A 17,678-nucleotide genomic window follows, 5' to 3' on the forward strand; every position below is an offset into this window, starting at 1 on the left:
AACTTAAAACCAGACTCATTGTTGGCAGGTACGTCTCCAGCTCAATGTAAAATCAGATTACGAATCGAATGGTGTGATTGTGAATGTGATTGTTTCCGAAGTGTCCAGTATATTCTTGAGCTACTTCATTCAATCTTGAAGAAATATGCCGCGTAAAACTCCATACGTTCTAAAGTTTAGAGACGTGTGAAAAAAACATAATGTGTTGAAAGACTGGGTGGAAGAAGGTGCCGGTGATAGTTGGAAAGCTCGGTGTAAACGGTGTAAGGTGATATATTGAATGAAAAATATTCAGATTTAATTGTTCATACGATTTTGTATGAAACATAGAGCCTACAAAGTAGTACACACTTTCCATAATTTAGTCTACATTTTTATAAAATTCTCCAGTTCCTAAAACTGTATTGTTTGTATTTAAAATTTGAAAGTGATGTGTTAAGAAAAATCTGGAGTTTTTCAACTACAGTTTAGCGGTTTTTCTAAGCTTGTTCAGCGGTAAATGGAATTCTGAGTTGGCAACACTGATTTTAATTGTTGTTGGTGCCAAGATCTCAATTCTCATTATAAAGGAACTCTAGAGTCTAGACATTACAGTTAATGACGGATTTATTATTTTATGGATCCAATTTATTTTGAGTACATAATGTACCTAGATGTATTAATTATATGTGTTATACTTCCGCTGTGTCGACTGCTAGCTGGTGTGATGACAGCTCCAACTCTAGGGAGAAAGCAGAATCTCACGCTCTAGCTGGCTTGAAGGTCATTGAAATCAGTCCGGCTACATCAAAGGTACCGACGCGAAGTGTCCATACTTAATTACCTATACGCTGCAGTAAAAACGCAGATCATTTGGAAGACCTATTTGTGTGACCACTCAGAAAATAAACCAGCTCTCTGCCTACTAAGCTGGTTTCTGACCCACATTTTCTGTAAATAAAAGTATCGAGTAGGCCTACTGAAATGATTCGTACAAACAGTAGGAATATAATGCAAATAGCGTTATTAAGATTTCTGTGAACTAAATTTGAGAGCTCCGTTGTGGTATTATAGAAAGTTAATTAATGGAAATATGTTATAAAAATTGTACACCTATCACTTTTCAATGGACAATAAAATTTAAAGACGAAAACACACACAAATAATACATTCTCCTTTCAAGTAAAGACTACAATTTTCAATATTGTTGACAATTTGTTTTCCTTAGATACCACATCACGTCATAATGTAAGAAGATTGATATGTGTTATTTAATGTGTTAAATGGGCGAAATATATCAACAGTGAAATGTTTCGTATACTGCATCCATTATATAATGTATACTGTAAGTAAAAAAATAATTATTATATTTATAATTCTAAATAAACTACTCGTATAAAAAATAAAATTCTTTGGCTCAAATAACTAGTGTAGCTGTATCTTACAGCTTTATAAAAGGGCAGATAACAACAAAAATACGTATTATAATCGTTAAAAATCAAATCAAATCAAATTTTGTACAGTTTTAATCATCTAATTTTGTACATCAATGAAAGAGATAATGTTGGCCTAACATATTTCAGTGCGTAAAATGATTTCAACATTCATAATTAGCCTACATTGATAACTAATGTGGCAATGCGGCAGACAAACAAAACGTAATAAAGTTTGAATACACGTCACTAGGATAATTTACGTGCGGCTCACGACAGGACGAGCTTGGCTCTGAGATCAAAACTGCGCATGCGTGGACTTGGTTAATACAAACCTACAATATTAAAGATATTTTATTAATTTGTCCTAGAGAATAATATCTGTAATATTGACAATTAATATTTGAGGAGAAAAATTCGCTCAGGCGCCGGGGATCGAACCCGGGTCCTTGGTTCTACGTACCAAGCGCTCTGACCACTGAGCTACGCCGAATTCAATCCACAGCACCGGACCGAACCTTCCTCCTTGAATTTTTCCCTTTGTGGCCTGACTCCAAGTTAGGCATATATGTTGACGTATATGTCCAATGTCAACTGCCATTATACTAGGAGCGCACTCAGCTGAGTGACTTGTTTGGCCGGGATTCCGCAGTTAAGTGCACAGTAATCTGTACAGAAATATGCACTGCTAGCTATGAGAATATTAAACGATTGGGCAATAGCCAACAAAATGAAAATAAATTCTCTAAAGAGCAAAGCCATCAGCTTTACAAGGAAAAGAAATAAAATAGTCGCATCGTATACGTTAGGGGGTGAAACCATTCCGGAAGTTAACAAATGTAAATGCCTCGGAATAACATTTAGCAGCGATCTCGGCTGGGGGGAACACGTTACAGACACAGCGGGAAAAGCATGGAGAGCGTTACACTTTGTGATGAGGGTACTAAGAAAAGGCTCTGATAAATCCAAAGAGATTGCATATAAATCACTAGTACGTCCAGTAATGGAATATGGTGCTGCATGTTGGGATCCTTATAGATTAGAACATATTAAGACACTGGGAAAGATTCAAAAACGGGCTCTTAAGTGTTGTCGGAAAAATTCACCATTAAAATGGGACACACTCACGGACAGGAGAACGCGAATTCGATTATGCGCACTGTTCAAAACATACAGAGGTGAGCCTGCCTGGAGAGAAATAAAAAATAGGTTGCAGCCGCCAAATTACTCTTCAAGGAACGACCACTCATATGAATTGAGGAAAAGAAGGCAGAGGACGGACACTGGAAAGTTTTCTTTTCTCAATCGTACTATCAGGGACTGGAATGCTTTACCTGCAGACTTACTAAAGGCTTTACCAACAACCAAAAATGCATTTAAAAATAGGCTTAAGGACCTTACTAATAGACGGTAATTATACACAGTATTTAAAGGGTGTAAATAATGTGTTGTTATTGAAGTGTTGTATCAGTGAAGAATTATGTTGTGTCAGTGAAGTGTGTTGTATCAGTGAAGAAGTATGTCGTGTCAGTGAAGTGTGCTGTGTAAGTGAAACGTGTTCCTGTCAGTGAAGCTTTATAGTTTATAGTGGCAGTGCAAAGAATTTGAACAGTGAAATGTTTTTGAAGTGTTAGTGAAATCAGGATAGAATCAGTGAAATGTGTCGTAGTTCCAGTGCAGTGAGTGAGTTGACAGCGAAATGAGTGTAATGTTGAAAGGTACGTGTGCAGATATGAACATATACTCGTGGGTTTTAGTTCGGTCTTAGTTTTAAGATACAAATTAGAATATTTCAAATGTTATTTTAAGTATATTATTTAATTTAGTATATTCCCTGTTGTTATTATTATTATTATTATTAATTATTAGTATTATTATTAATTGTATTTTTAATTAATAAGTTTATTATTGTCATTATTGAGTGTAATTAGTTACCACTGCCACCGGGTATATACCCATTGCAGTGTGAATAAATACATACATACATATTTTATTAATTTGTCCTACAGAATAATATCTGTAATATTGACAATTAATATTTGAGGAGAAAAATTCGCTCCGGCGACGGGGATCGAACCCGGGTCCACAGGGCCAATTCAGGCCAAAAGGGAAACATTCAAGGAGGAAGGTTCGGTCCGGTGCTGTGGATTGAATTCGGCGTAGCTCAGTGGTCAGAGCGCTTGGTACGTAGAACCAAGGACCCGGGTTCGATCCCCGGCGCCGGAGCGAATTTTTCTCTTCATATATTAATAAACCTACAATAGCCAAAACCTGTCACAGGTATATGCAAGCTGTATAATAGGAGTGTGAAGGGAAATTCTTGAATGTACACGCGAAAATAAATCCAGCTGGCAGTGCATGAGAAGTCCGCGCATGCGCAGATCAGTCCATGCAAAAAAAAAAAGTATGTTTTTGAACCATGATGTCTCAAAAGTTAAAAATATTGTAGCAGGTTATTCTGCATGCCCTAAATATGAATTTCACGCAATATTATATTTATATCCTTCATAGTTTGGCAGCAATAAATATATTATATAATATATCACATGGATTCAGGTCCTACAACTCTTAAACTAAACATGACAAATTTGAAAGGAATATCACCAAATAGGCCTACCTCTCCTCTGACTGAGGTTCTGGCTGATATGTACAGTAGTGGCAAAAAAACCAGACCGACCCTTGTAGCTGATTTTAGAGCCTTGTTCACTCCAGAGCACGATAGACTGGTAACTAAGACTTTCGTGGTTCGAATCCTGTCTGGGAAGGAAACTTTTTTTTTTGTTCCTTATTCAAATTTATTCCCAATACTTTTCGATTGCTGGTAAAATTCATGTTCTGGGAATAATAAGTTAAGTAGTAAAATGTCGTTGCAATAGAAAAGTATTCGAAATAAATTTGAATAAGGAACAAAAAAGTTTCCTTACCAGGCAGGATTCGAACCACGAAAGTCTTAGTTACCAGTCTATCGTGCTCTGGAGTGAACAAGGCTCTGAAATCAGCTACAAGGGTCGGTCCGGTTTTTTTTTTTTTGCCACTACTGTACATCTATTATCAGGCAGTGCGATATGTGTCAAAGGAAGAACAATTATTTGTATACATCTGAAGTCTGACTAGTGTAATATGTAGCTAATCGGCGATGTATGCAATGGAGAGGGAAAGGAACTGGCCACCCTACCCCAGTATCTCCTGGCCTAGTTGCCTCATAAATGGCGCCTTCTTGATACCGTTTGTGAGGTTCAGACTGTCTTCGGACTATTGTTAAAACAAGAACATCGCCAAATATACCACTCAAACTTCAGTATTTTCTTTTATTGTTAAAACATGTGATATAAAATTCTCAAAGTTTCCTAACGTCCATAAATTTCCGACAGTGTAAAATGAAAATACTGCATGAATTATTTTCGAGAATAGCCACTACATTACTTTTATTGTGTATTTATAACATCTAAAGCTGCTTTGATGTATAATTCAATAATAGTTTATATTTTCAGTCAAAACACTTATCAGTATGTGAAGTCAGAAAATAATTCTGTTACATCATATTATAATTTAAAGGTCACAAATATTTTCGACTTATATAAAAAGTCATCTTCAGGTGAATCCTTAAGCAAACAAGTTTGAAATTAAGTGAGGGACTAATCAGGTACATTTTGATCTAGTAGTTGAATGCACATGCAGGCATATTACACATATATAGTTGTCATGACTCTGAGGTTAAATTTCAGCCGTGGGACTGAAGCCGGATGGTCTAAGGCGAGTCCTTGGCATCAACCCTTTGATTTGATTACCCCCTTTGATTTGATTGCCTGGTTGGGTTTTTCCGAGGTTTCCCCCACCGAAAAGGCAAATGCCGGGTAATATTTTGGCGAATCCTCGGACCTCATCTCATCTCACTACATCTCGCCAAAATGTAAAAAAATGTAAAAAAAATTGTACAAAATTTTAAAAATTGTAGAAAATTACTAAATTGTAAAACTATAAAAATTTGTAAAAATTGTAATTGTAATACTGTAAAATGTTGACATATTCCACATCTTAAAGCTTCATTGCTCATGTAAGATCTATGGAATAAAATAAATGAATGAATGAAATGAATGAATGGTTCACATACAAAATAAAACACTTATTTACATAGATAACTGAAATCTCTCATTTGCGTGTATATGAAACTATTGGCATTTATGGCCTAATGTTAAAAACTTGTGCAGTCAAGTAATGAACTTACACTATATGTCAAAAGGTTAAAATTAAAATATAAATGTTATAAAAAATGATGAGTTCTGCAGTATTAATTAATGTGTTGTAGGGTGGAGGGAGTTTGCAGTCTGTTTCACCGCGGTGAAAGGCATATTTGTAAGATGTACAGTTGATAGAGTCCAGACAGTGAAGGCCTGTTTCACCCGGCGTTACATTGCTTTGATGTATTCGATCTAACTTCATTGACCACTATCACAGAAAGCAAACATGTACTGTATCTCTCTCCGACACAAAGTTAAAAACCATGACCGTGTTGCATTACATTACCGAAAAGAATGCCTGCCATTACGAAGATGATAATAATAATAAAAGGAAATATTGTCACGAATTTAACACATACTTGTCCACCGCTGTAGAGTAACAGTTAGCACGTCTTACCTTGAAACGAGCCGACCCGGGTTCAAATCCTGGTTGGGACAAGTTACTTGGTTGGGGTTTTTCCGAGGTTTTTCCTTAACCAATTAAAGCAGAATTGCTGTGTTACTTTCGGCGTTGGACCTCGGACTCATTTCGCCATCATTAATTCACATATCGTCATCAATTCATCATCCAACCAACAGTCCAGGTTAAGTGCACGGTGCGGTATGCTGTACTTGGATAAGAGCGCGGCCGTTCTGCTACCCAATCATTCACAGAATAGGAGTGGTAAGCACAATAAATATCAGGCTGCAGTGTAAGTCTTCGGGTCCCTCTTCCGTACAAGGGAAAAGAAAATTCGGTGAATGTTACTTATATCCCGCCCACTATATTATATTCATAGCATTGTAGTAATTTTCTACCATACTGGTTGAGAAGGCCGAATGGCTTTAACTCTGCCAGTTAAAATAAACCATTATTATTATTATTATTATTATTATTATTATTATTATTATTATTACTATAGGAGACATAGGCCAGTTTTACACTAATCCTAAACATATTTAGTATAACTTGTTGCTTGTGGGGCATCCCAAACCCCGACCTCCATCCCTAAGAGCGCCAGTCCTTATATACCTGTCAGTCAAGGCCTTCTGACAAATAAAAGCAATTGACAATAGATATCTCAGTCATGACAACCTCATAAAATATCCTATCAATTAAATAATCGATCTTGCTACCTACAACATAATTATATTATTACCCATTTCAGCGAGTACTGACGACTACTACAAAATACGACAATTTGGTCCAGGGAGCATTCTCTTTTGGCACAAGGATGATTTATGTATCATGTTTCTAAATTAGTCTTTTAAATACCGGTACATTCTTTAATATAATTTGGTCCAGGGATCATTCTCTTTTGGCACAAGAATGATTTATGTAACATGTTTCTAAATTATTAATCTTTTAAATACCGGTACATTCTTTACTATAATTTGGTCCAGGGAGCATTCTCTTTTGGCACAAGGATGATTTATGTAACATGTTCTAAATTATTAGTCTTTTAAATACCGGTACATTCTTTAATAAATCACTGAAAAGAAATGTGAATAGGGATGTGGAGTGAGTATGAAATTATTATTATTTTTGGCGCATCATTTTTACGTAAATAACGACAAATAAAAACTAGCATGCCACATATTTTAAGAAATACAGGAAACAAGCAAGAATATTATTCACCATTCTCAATGATCTTGGGATAGAAAAAAAAACGTATGGAATAGAAATTACATACAATTCATGTGAGTGTAATAAACAATAAGCAAACCATCTTCAATTAATCATTTAAAAACAACGTGAATATAGCGTGGATTGTGTAGGAAAATAATTTCTTATATGTTGCTCCCAATGTGTCTCATTGTTAACTTATGAAAACAAATGAAAATTAACATGGTATATAAACACAATTTGAAGAAAGATAGGAGATATGAAGTAATATTCAGCGTTCTTAATGATCTTTGGATGGAAAATAACAATGAAATTATGTATAAAATAGAAATTACATACAGGTGAGCATATACAAATCAGTAAGTAGAATCATATCTGATTAATAAGCTTAAATTACTCCAGGTTTAGTGTAAGAGTGGTCTATATCTAACGATGTCTCCCAGCAAATTACTTAATTCATAAAAACAAAAAAAATCGTGTTACAAGATTGAATTTGTGTACTTTGTCTGAAACTTTCCAAATATCTATAGGCAGTATTTTACATTAGATTGCCGAAAATTGGTTTATAGCGCAGCATTGGCAGTGATAAAAGTGTAAAATATTCGTTCAGTGGGCGGTGGATACTCTACATTGACCAAAATAATTAACTTGGTTCCACAAGCTACCATGAACCCAGAGGAGAGCCCACGGTACATAGTACTACCACCCGCAACTAATGACCACATATCCACAGGGTCCAAGTTCGGTGGCAGCCCGCAGCTGACTCTACATCAAACCAAGCCCGAAACATGGGAAAGAAAAGGAAAACATTAACTACAGTATTTTTTTAGTTTTGTTAATTAATGACGCTGTATCAACTACTCGGTTATTTAGCGTCGATGGAATTGGTGATAGCGAGATGAGGCCGAGGATTCTCCATAATTACCTAACATTCGCCTTATGGTTGGGGAAAACCTAGGAGAAAACAAACTATGTAATCAGCCCAAGCCGTAAGCGAATCCACACTCGAACGCAACTACAGAACAGTAGACAAACGCGCTACCGCCTGATCTATGGCGGTGGCTCGAACATCCTGAATGTGAACAATATCCAGGTCAGAATTTTAACGTCTGTGTTGATTTAAACTAAGAAACCAGATATTCTGTAAATTTATATACCAGTACAAATTACTAATAATCCTGTTAAATATAAAGTTACTGGCATGTAAAAATAACTACTGTACCGATATCACAAATGAGGGGTGCTCTCAGCTCTGCAATAACCAGGTACTCAGTACCTGGTACTGTATGAGTAGGAAGTGGATGTTTGGCAGTACCGTAAGTAAAGTAACATCATTTTCATTAACAAAGAAAGATCTTTGAAAATCTGCGTTTTTGAATTAGTAGGCTATTATTAATAGTTTCATGCATTAGTCCTCAAAATCTCGTCATTGAATTTGTGACTGTGATACATTAATTGTGGCGACTATATGTGTACATACCTTGTTATTGCAGAGCACCCCTCGAATGTAAAAATATGATTATTTACACTGCTGATGTTCACACTTCATCAAAACGGACGTAAGAATAAATGTATTGAATAGGCTTACCTTTTGTTGTTCATGAACAAGGCTTTTTCCTGGGAGAAAAGAAGAGGTTACGGTCAAGTAAAAATTAATATTCCGTGAACGAATGCAAACGAAGTGACGCACCGACGCGGACAGAAAATATTGAATGCGATTGAAATTAAAAGATTCAGCAGACGGTGGCAGATAGCAATTAAAAGAATGCAAAATCACGATATTTAGAATGCAAACACACGGTTAGTAAGTGCACCAATTACTTGAAAAAAAATTGCGGGAACTCTTTGGTTACAGTGTGCATTGCCAACATAATAAATTCCTATATATATAAGAAATTGACTCTTCGTCGTTCACCCATATGAAGCCAATTCCGTAGACCAATTTACCGACAGAGTCATTGCCCAGGGTGAACCATAGGAGGCTGTTCTTCACTACGGAGATGTCGGAATGCCATAGGAGGAGCCGGAGCTCCCGTAGAAAACCCCTGTTACTTGAATAGCAACACGTTTTTAAGTAATCATAATAAGATACTTTTTTCCATTATTGTCGCTATGTCAATTCTCATGCATGCGTGAATCACACACACACACACACACACACAGTTCTTAACCCGTACATCCATCATGACATTATTTTGCAACAAAGTATAATTTTCTATTAAATATTGATCACATAACTGGGGCAATTTATATTAATAAAATGTGTATGATTATCAGATTAATAATTAATGGACTAGTTTTCTAACATGAAATATTCATAATAGACCTGTAACAATTACGTATTGAATGTGGCGACACTGAATCGATGTCGCCAATACAGTGATTTTTCCGCTCATGTGATATTTTTCTATGTAAGTTTAGCGGATAACATTTCTCAATTTTTTTTGTTGATCTATAAATTTAAGAGGTCTCTTTTAATCCCTCAAAGCAGTAAAAATTGTTTTTGTACATTGATAACATATCAATTTAGCGATTTCTACACTGTTTTGTAGCGAGTTTTCAACAGTCGAATTGGCGACACTGAGCTGGATACGACAGAATAGCGGCAAGGCTTTACGCAAAAAATTTATAAATGTCAGTGTGTATTTATATTAACATAACCAAACTTTCTAGTGTTTACATTACAAACTACCCTGCATTGTTATTAGTATTGGCATTATCTTGGTACGCCTTCATATATTATAGCACAGGTGGACATATATTGTAGTTGAGCCTAAACTTTTACTGAACTGGTTCAGAATATTTTATAATTTTACATATTACTGTTAAAGGCATGGATACAGACATTATGAAGTGAAATGTTCCAACTAAAATAACGGATCCTTATGTGAACTTCTGATTCACAGATGGATCAATGATGCGTATATATAATGCTCTTGAACGATAACAATAGGTGGAATAATTTTATTGGCAACTGCCAAACTTGAATACGGGTAAGCACCTCTTTACTGGTAGTTCTACGCCGAAGTTTGTGATAAGGTTAGAGAAGGTTTGATGAGCGGTTAGCAAAGTGACACCCCAAGATTTTGACAGGCACCAGGTTTGTGATATAGCCCAGATTTGACATTTCTCGTATGCCGCGATGTTGTTCCCGCCTATTCATATTTCACCGTGCAAACTTTACGGAACTTGTCTGTCAAAAATATTGCAAAGGAGAAGATTCACATCTACAGCACTAGCAACAGTTGCCGAGACAACTACTAAATTACCATTACCTCTAGTTAATAGATATCCAACAAGTCAACCTCAATGTGGCTATGGGGAGCATTAGCAGAGACCAGACAAAATTGCAGACAGTCTGGCAGGGATACAGATACTACTTGAGACAGGAGAACCTAGCCAAGTGAAAAGTCTGTCTTCACTCCAAGTTCTAATATGTCATAGTAGTTCCCAATCTGTTTTCACTTGTTTACAATTTGACAGTTACTGTAAATTTATATGTTGTATCTGTAACTGTAAATATATAGTTCAGTAATGGGTTCAAAATCATTGAAATAACATCCTGGCGCATGCCCCAGGTTGAGACAACTAAGTGAATGTTTGAAAGATACCGGTAGAAGCATTAGAATGATAACGCAGCTATTAATAGGTCACACAATCTGTGAATCTGATTTGTTTAATATAGGACTAAAAAAAAGTGTAGATTCTGGGGATGTAAAGAAGCATACTGTATTACATTGTCGTGCTGTTATTTGTGGAAAATTCAGAACCCTTGGTTTTTTAAGGCAACCTTCTCAGGGCCTATCTGCTACTCCATTTGTGTCCAGATAACGATTAAGGTCTTTCCAGCAGCATTATAACTAATGCCAACATGCAGGGCAATCTGCCTATGTGTTAGCCCTTCTTCACATAAGGTGATAATGCTTACACAATCATTTACCGTTATGTGTTCAGGCATACTAATCTTGTTGTCAGAATCCCTTCAATATCCTTTATTTTAAGGGAAAACTGTTTAATATCGTGTATATGTAGGATTAAATTATGCAATGTTATACATAATCCTGCAAAACAAAAGTTTATTTATTAAAATTTGGTAACCATAGTAACATGATTAATTTTAATAGAGTGGAAAGATATTTTATACAATCAGTGGGATAACACGAATTTCTTTTAAGGGATTAGGTACAGCTTACAGCAGTAAAATTTTTGGAAATAGTCAACATTTTTTTTCCTCAATTACTGTATCTTGTAAAAAAAAAAAAAAAAAAGGTAAAGGTATCCCCATAACATGCCATGAAGGCACTTGGGGGGCATGGAGGTAGAGCCCCATGCTTTCCATGACCTCGGCACTGTATCTTGTACAATAATGAAAATTGGTATGTGTAAAACACTGTCCTGCTATATGAAAAAAAAAAAATTTTACGATTTAAAAAAAATTATTTATATTTTGCTTTTTCAAAATTCAAAATTGTGGCAATTCACAAGTTGTGTCATGTAATTAATTAAGTTTATATGTAATTAATTAAGATATCTTTTTTCAAAATTCAAAATTGTGGCAGTTCACAAGTTGTGTCATGTAATTAATTAAGTTGATATGTAATTAATTAAGATGATATCTAATTAAGTTGATATGTAATTAATTAAGATCATATGTAATTAATTAAGGTAATATGTAATTACTTAAGTTGGTAATAGTTGGGTGAAATAGAAGTACTTAGAAGTTAAATTTACTTTTGCTTACGTCACTATAGCATAGTTTTTTATTTATAGTCCTAGGTTTATTGCGTCTATTTATTTATAGTTAGAAGTAAATTTACGTTTATTTTATACTCAAATCAAGAAATGGATTCAGAACATCTCACAATCTGTGCGTCAGTGACTAACCATGACAATATCTTTGAAAAATATTGGAGTGCAAGAAGTCAAATGACTTTATTGTCAAATGCCTGGCATTAGAAAACAACAACGTTTATTTTATTTTTTTATTGCTGTAATTATTATATTATTGTAATGGTATTATTGTATATTATATATCACTGCCACCGGATGTATACCCTTGTAGTGTTAATAAATAAATACATACATACATACATGTAGCAGAAGAACAGTGTATTACACATACCAATTTTCATTATCATACAAGAAATAGTAATGGAGGAAAAAAATGTTGATTATTTCCAAAATTTTACTGCTGTAAGCTGTACCTAACCCCTTAAAGAAAGAAAATATAATAATTATACAACTCTGTTGATTCCAAACTTTTTTATGTATATATTTAAGAATTTTGTCTAGATACTAAATTTAATTTCTTAAACAATACCTAGTCATTAACCTTGCTAATATGTAAAGGTGTTTAAAATCTCCAACAATTTATTGTTTAAACATACTTTATCCTGAACTGGACATTTCCCACAAAAAATGAAAACATTTCAGACCTAAAATATTTATTTCCACGTCGTAAGTTATTTTTCCGTAATTCCTTGAAGACTATTACTTACTACCACAACCACCATTACTACAGTTATGTTCAAATTCCCTAACATTGCATAATTTTCTTGCAGGTCGTCCACATGGATTGACACTGTCAACATCATCTACTTCATTAAACATCTGGTCAGCTTTAGGCAAAATGAACAATGTACTTACTACAAGTGACTACTTTTCAAGTGATGCGTCATCTTCCAAAAATACAAATAAAAAATCTCCCAGAATTTCTATATCAACATATGCAAGCGAAACTATAACAAGTTATAATGAAAAACGTAAAACAAATAGGGCCAGTGCACAGAAAAAAATAAGGCTGACTACACCTTTAAATGCAGAAGATATATTACGTTCGTCATATACTGATAATAAGACTCCAAATTATGGTTTGAAAAGATTCAGAGAGAGCTTTTTTGATGTTCCATGTGAAGATTTGGCTAAAAAACTTCTTGGTACAGTTCTTGTAAGACGATTAGATGATGGGACTATTCTGAAAGGTCGGATCGTGGAAACAGAATGCTACCTTGGAGGAGAAGACAAAGCTTCTCATTCTTACAATGGGAGGATTACAGAGAGGAGTAGACCCATGTACATGAAGCCAGGAACAACGTACGTGTACTTCACATATGGCATGTATCACTGCTTCAACGTTTCCAGTCAAGGTGAGCTTCACTTTTGGGTCGCCCAGAACTTTTATTTAATTAGTAATGTTGCCGTGAATTTTCAAATTAATTTAATATTATTCTGCTTCACTTGCTTGACATAGATGCAGGAAGCATTCTGATATGCCTGTATGAATCTGAAAAATGAAATAGTACATTATGCAACGAGCCTATAATGGTAGTAATTAAGACGCGAGTATGTTTATGAAACGAGCGCAAGCGAGTTTCATAATTTTCATATGAGCGTCTTAATTACCATTATAGGCAAGTTTCATACGACTTTTTATGCTCGACCATATTTCTAACTTGAAATTATTCATAAGTATTCATGTTATTCTTATCTGACTGGGGAGCGGAACTGACCTCGTAAATTGTGAGATGTGCGCAGACGCGAAAGTATTGATTTTTTCCGAGAAAGAAATGTTATTGACCTTGATATAATCTAGAGAATAAAATAAACATTAATCTTGATATAACTTTGAAATTGATTTAGACATTGAAAAACAAGATGACAAATTGAATTTATTTGAATATTATTTACAATTAACGCTAATTATTATAGTAACAGAACATAACCTTCTGCAACAGTATTGAATTTCCAGCCTCAGTGACGTTTCGCTAGTTGTCTTTCGATTGCATATCCGAGAATAATCTATACTTGCGCTTTCATATTGCTACAATGGTGTTTTCTGATTGGTGGAACACCTGAACTTTAATGAATAGGTGTTCTGTAATGAGGTCCATTAAAGGGCTGCTACCAGGTGTATAATTACTACATTTCGGCATGGTCGAGCATAATGTATCTTATTCAATACACTTTTGAAAATATTCATATCTTTACAAAGAGTTTAATGGAAATGCGCCTAATTATTTCAAACTTATAAAAATTATATAGCCTATGTATGTATTACAGAGCTCTGTTATCACTTTGACAGCTTATCTCAAATAAAAAAGGTGTTTTAAAGATACTGACAGAAGCATATTTCGTTATACAGCCTAATTATGCTAATGGAAGGATACTTGATAAACAGAATTATTCAAAGTTCTCTTTTAAAAACAAAATTGTAGCAGCCTTAGTGATTTGGACGAAGAGAAATACACAAAATATTACAGTGGAGAAAAATAGTTTTAAAGTACTTTCAGAAAAAAGTTTTAAAAGGTATTTTAGTCTGTTTTTTTTTTTTACTTCCATCCAATATATAAACTTATTTGTGAATCACTCTGTATAATATTAAAATGTTGGTGTTTAAATTTGTAATACCACAGACTTAATAGATTTAATTATCGATAGAAGTTACCACACATCTGCTTTTATTGTAAAATAATTCATAACTTTTGATTTATTTTACAATAAAAGCAGATGTGTGGTAACTATATTAGTAAAATTATAATATTTGTTACAAAAAAATTAGCTCATATTTCAATAAAAAAATAAAACTTTATAAGAAAGTTCAAACTCTGAAGTCACCGTAACATGTTTTATGTATTTTCTTACTTTTGAACTATAACAAAATTTGATAACACAATCTCAAGGGAAAAAATGGAATTCTCTGCATCATAATCCACAGTTGATTCCCGATTTATCACGCAAATCGTCTGTAGCTGCATTTAGATTGGCAACAGGCCATGACTGTTTGGCCAAGCATCTGCATAGAATTGGAATATATCAGTCCCCTAACTGCCCATTGTGCAACTCAAATCAAGAAATGGATTCAGAACATCTCAAAATCTGTGCGTCAGTGGCTAACCATGACAATATCTTTGAAAAATATTGGAGTGCAAGAGGTCAAATGACTTTATTGTCAAATGCCTGGCATTAGAAAACAACTACTTTTGAACTGTACATAAACAAACATAAAACATTTTAGAGATATGCTTACTTTAGGAAGTATCCTGGAATCCACTCCTACCATTCCTTGGATAGTGGAGAGTGTTCCATAAGGATCATTTCCTACAGACAGTTTGCCACATGTCACCAATTGTCTTTAGAGACAATTAATATTAGATACCCTCCACAAAACTGGCTTCATTTATACACTGACGGATCCTTGATCTCCAGGGAACAAGATGCTGGTGCAGGTGTTACGTGCTGTCTCTTCTCACTTTATAGATCTCTTGGGTATGGAACAACAAGTTTTGATGGAGAAATCATTGCAATAAGTGAAAGTCTCAGGAATCTTCTATGCCACATCAGTAAATTTAAAAATGCAGTTATATTGTCAGACTCCAAAGCAGCTATTCTATCAATAGTCTCTAAACACACACCTTCATCTCAAACAGCAGAAATAAATAAAATGCTCTCTCAATTAATATCACTCAATAAAAGAATTGTATTCCAATGGATACCATCCCACTGTGGAATCCTGGGAAACGAGAATGTGGATGCTTTAGCAAAGAAGGGCAGCACTGCTACTTACAGACCTGTTACTAAATCTACGTATTACTCTGTGAAAAGATTTATTAAATCTACATACTTAGACTTCAACAAACAAAATTTGATAACACAATCCCATGGGAAAAAATGGAACTCTCTGCATCAAAATCCACAGTTAATTCCCGATTTACCACGAAAATCGTCTGTAGCTGCATTTAGATTGGCAGCAGGCCATGATTGTTTGGCCAAACACCTGCATAGAATTGGAATATATCAGTCCCCTAACTGCCCATTGCGCAACTCAAACCAAGAAATGGATTCGGAACACCTCAAAATCTGTGCTTCAGTGGCTGGTCATGATAATATCTTTGAAAAATATTGGAGTGCAAGAGGTCAAATGACTTTATTGTCAAATGCCTGGCATTAGAAAACAACAACTACTTTTGAACTGTACATAAACAAACATAAAACATTTTAGAGATATGCTTACTTTAGGAAGTATCCTGGAATCCACTCCTACCATTCCTTGGATAGTGGAGAGTGTTCCATAAGGATCATTTCCTATAGACAGTTTGCCACATGTCATCAATTAACAGTTTTGAAATTTCTGCTGATAGGGCAAGCAAGATTTCTGGGAACATTTTGGGAAATGATGGATAAAGCAAAGATGTTTCTCCCTTAACTTTGATTATGTGCAGTGGAAACTTTTTTTTACGGTCATAGAAAATTAACAACAAAAATGTTTATTTACAGGACCAGGCGCAGTGGTTTTGTTACGAGCAGTGGAGCCTCTCCAAGGATTTGAATACATGCAGCAGGAAAGAGGGAAGAGAAAAAAGAATACATCATCTACAAAATTAAAAGAACTGAAACTACATGATCTCTGCAATGGCCCAGCTAAATTGTGTATTAGCTTCAACATTACTAAATCAACATCAAATGAACATGATCTTTGTTCATGGGAAGGAATGTGGATTGAGGAAGATGAATCTGAACAAAAATCACTTAACTCAAATCGCATAGTTGTTTCACAACGAATTGGAATTGGTTCAGCTGGTTTTGAATGGGCTTCAAAACCTCTCCGTTTCTATTTGCTGGGAAGCTCATCTGTTAGTCGCAGAGATAAGACTAAGGAAAAAGAACTCGAGGAAATTATGAAATACCTTTCTTAATATTCAGAACTAATGTATATCAAGTAAAAGTTACGTGTGTGTCTTTTATAATTGATTTTAAATTTAAATATTCTTTCGCATTGCATTACCTAGTGCATTTATAGTGATTTTTAAATGTTTTCAATGAATATTTAAGTAAAAATGTACAAAATACAGAAGTAGATTATGTGCAAGATTTATATTTTTAGCCTACTTTTTTTTCTCCTATGAACAGGTCTTGTAATGATATTTTCTATGTCTGATATGCTTACATTCTGTTTGTATATAAATAGTAAAATAAAATAAACGTCATGTATCATTTGATTGCTTCTTGTTGCAGTGACGTTAGTGTTGTATGTATGGCCACTGTACAGGTATTGTGGAGGATGGAGACTTGGTGAAGGATTGGCTGATACAATTACACAAATATAAAGACTCCACGTGACTCACTGGGGAATTAGCTTAGCAGCAGCTTATCTCTTGATCCCAATGAGTGAATCTTGTTTATGTTGATGTACCTGCTTATCACGAAATTTGATTGCATGACAAGAGTAATTCACTTTCTTGCCATGGACACTCAAATAGTGATTGGCTTGCACTCTAAATCTACATACTTAGACTTCAACAAACAAAATTTTATAACACAATCTCAAGGGAAAAAATGGAACTCTCTGCATCATAATCCACAGTTAATTCCCGATTTACAACGAAAATCGTCTATAGCTGCATTTAGATTGGCAACAGGCCATGA

General features: G+C 34.7%; 1 protein-coding gene across 6 annotated transcripts; it reads left to right on the forward strand.

Moving 5' to 3' along the window:
• Nucleotides 1-1,243: 1,243 nt before the first annotated feature.
• LOC138702041 (uncharacterized) lies at nt 1,244-17,254 on the forward strand. 6 transcript variants are annotated; one of them, XM_069829554.1, is made up of 4 exons: nt 9,913-9,980; nt 10,163-10,249; nt 12,818-13,402; nt 16,530-17,253. In XM_069829554.1, the coding sequence occupies exons 3-4, from the start codon at nt 12,886-12,888 to the stop codon at nt 16,946-16,948; spliced, it is 936 nt and encodes a 311-aa protein (XP_069685655.1). In that variant the 5' UTR covers nt 9,913-9,980; nt 10,163-10,249; nt 12,818-12,885; the 3' UTR covers nt 16,949-17,253. The 6 variants fall into 6 exon arrangements, with proteins under 6 accessions (XP_069685653.1, XP_069685658.1, XP_069685657.1 ...); XM_069829552.1 differs by lacking the exons at nt 9,913-9,980; nt 10,163-10,249 and adding an exon at nt 1,244-1,324 and having other exon boundaries at nt 16,530-17,254; XM_069829557.1 differs by lacking the exons at nt 9,913-9,980; nt 10,163-10,249 and adding an exon at nt 9,236-9,330.
• The last annotated feature ends 424 nt before the right edge of the window (nt 17,255-17,678 follow it).

The sequence above is a fragment of the Periplaneta americana genome, chromosome 6, assembly GCF_040183065.1.
Source record: "Periplaneta americana isolate PAMFEO1 chromosome 6, P.americana_PAMFEO1_priV1, whole genome shotgun sequence".
NCBI classification, from domain to species: Eukaryota; Metazoa; Arthropoda; class Insecta; order Blattodea; family Blattidae; genus Periplaneta; species Periplaneta americana.